Here is a 702-nt window from a genome sequence, read left to right as displayed (position 1 = left end):
CTTCCCTGCCCATATTTTAGAAGACCCTGACCTGAGGAAGCTGCTGAACGACTCTTCCATGCTGAACCTGAGCTTTCTCCCCAGTAACTGGTTCAACAACGGCACGGGGGACAGCTTCCTGCCGCTGAGCATCAAGATCACCATTGTGGTTGTCTACTCCATTGTGTGCATTGTGGGGCTGGTGGGCAACTGCTCCGTCATGTACGTGATCGTCAGGTAGGACACGCAGGCAGCACCCCCGGGAGGCTCTGGGGAGGGCTGTGAGTGGGGCAGACCTTCCCCCCCCCCCCCCAAATCCCTGCTGCAGGTGAAGCAGGCAGGCGCTTCCCTGGCCCTTGCGATGTGCTTTAGAGGTAACGGTGTGGCATTTGTTTTATTGGTTTGGTTTTATTTGTTTTCCTCCCTTCCTAGGCTCTGATGTAGGTTCCCACCAGCTTTCAGCTGCCCTCTGGTGCCTCCTAAAGTTTAGCTCAGAGAATGGAACAGAGTGATCAGATCTGCTCAAAAAAAATAAAGGGGCTTTTTTTTTTTTTTGGCAAACCGCTGGGGCCGGGAGTTGGATGGCCCTGGGGAGGGCAAAGCGCTGGGAGCATCGCGCTGCCGGGGAGTGCCGGAGCTTTCGCAGGGCCTCTCCCTCCTGTGCTGTGTCCCCAGCTGTGGCTGCAGGTGCTGCTCCATCTGGGAGCTGGCGCTTTCCAAAGC

The 702-nt window shown here is 56.7% G+C and overlaps 1 protein-coding gene across 1 annotated transcript in view; it reads left to right on the top strand.

Moving 5' to 3' along the window:
* The first annotated feature begins 118 nt into the window (after positions 1–118).
* OPRL1 (opioid related nociceptin receptor 1) overlaps positions 119–702 on the top strand; it is a 10273-nt gene continuing 9689 nt past the window's right edge. Inside the window, exon 1 of the mRNA XM_035893061.1 lies at positions 119–201. Coding sequence (XP_035748954.1) covers positions 200–201 — 2 coding nt within the window. The 5' untranslated portion in view covers positions 119–199. The remainder of the gene's footprint in view (positions 202–702) is intronic.

The sequence above is a fragment of the Egretta garzetta genome, unplaced genomic scaffold (genome assembly GCF_000687185.1).
Source record: "Egretta garzetta isolate BGI_Z169 unplaced genomic scaffold, ASM68718v1 scaffold84, whole genome shotgun sequence".
NCBI lineage: Eukaryota > Metazoa > Chordata > Aves > Pelecaniformes > Ardeidae > Egretta > Egretta garzetta.
This window is presented reverse-complemented; position numbering and strand designations above follow the sequence as displayed.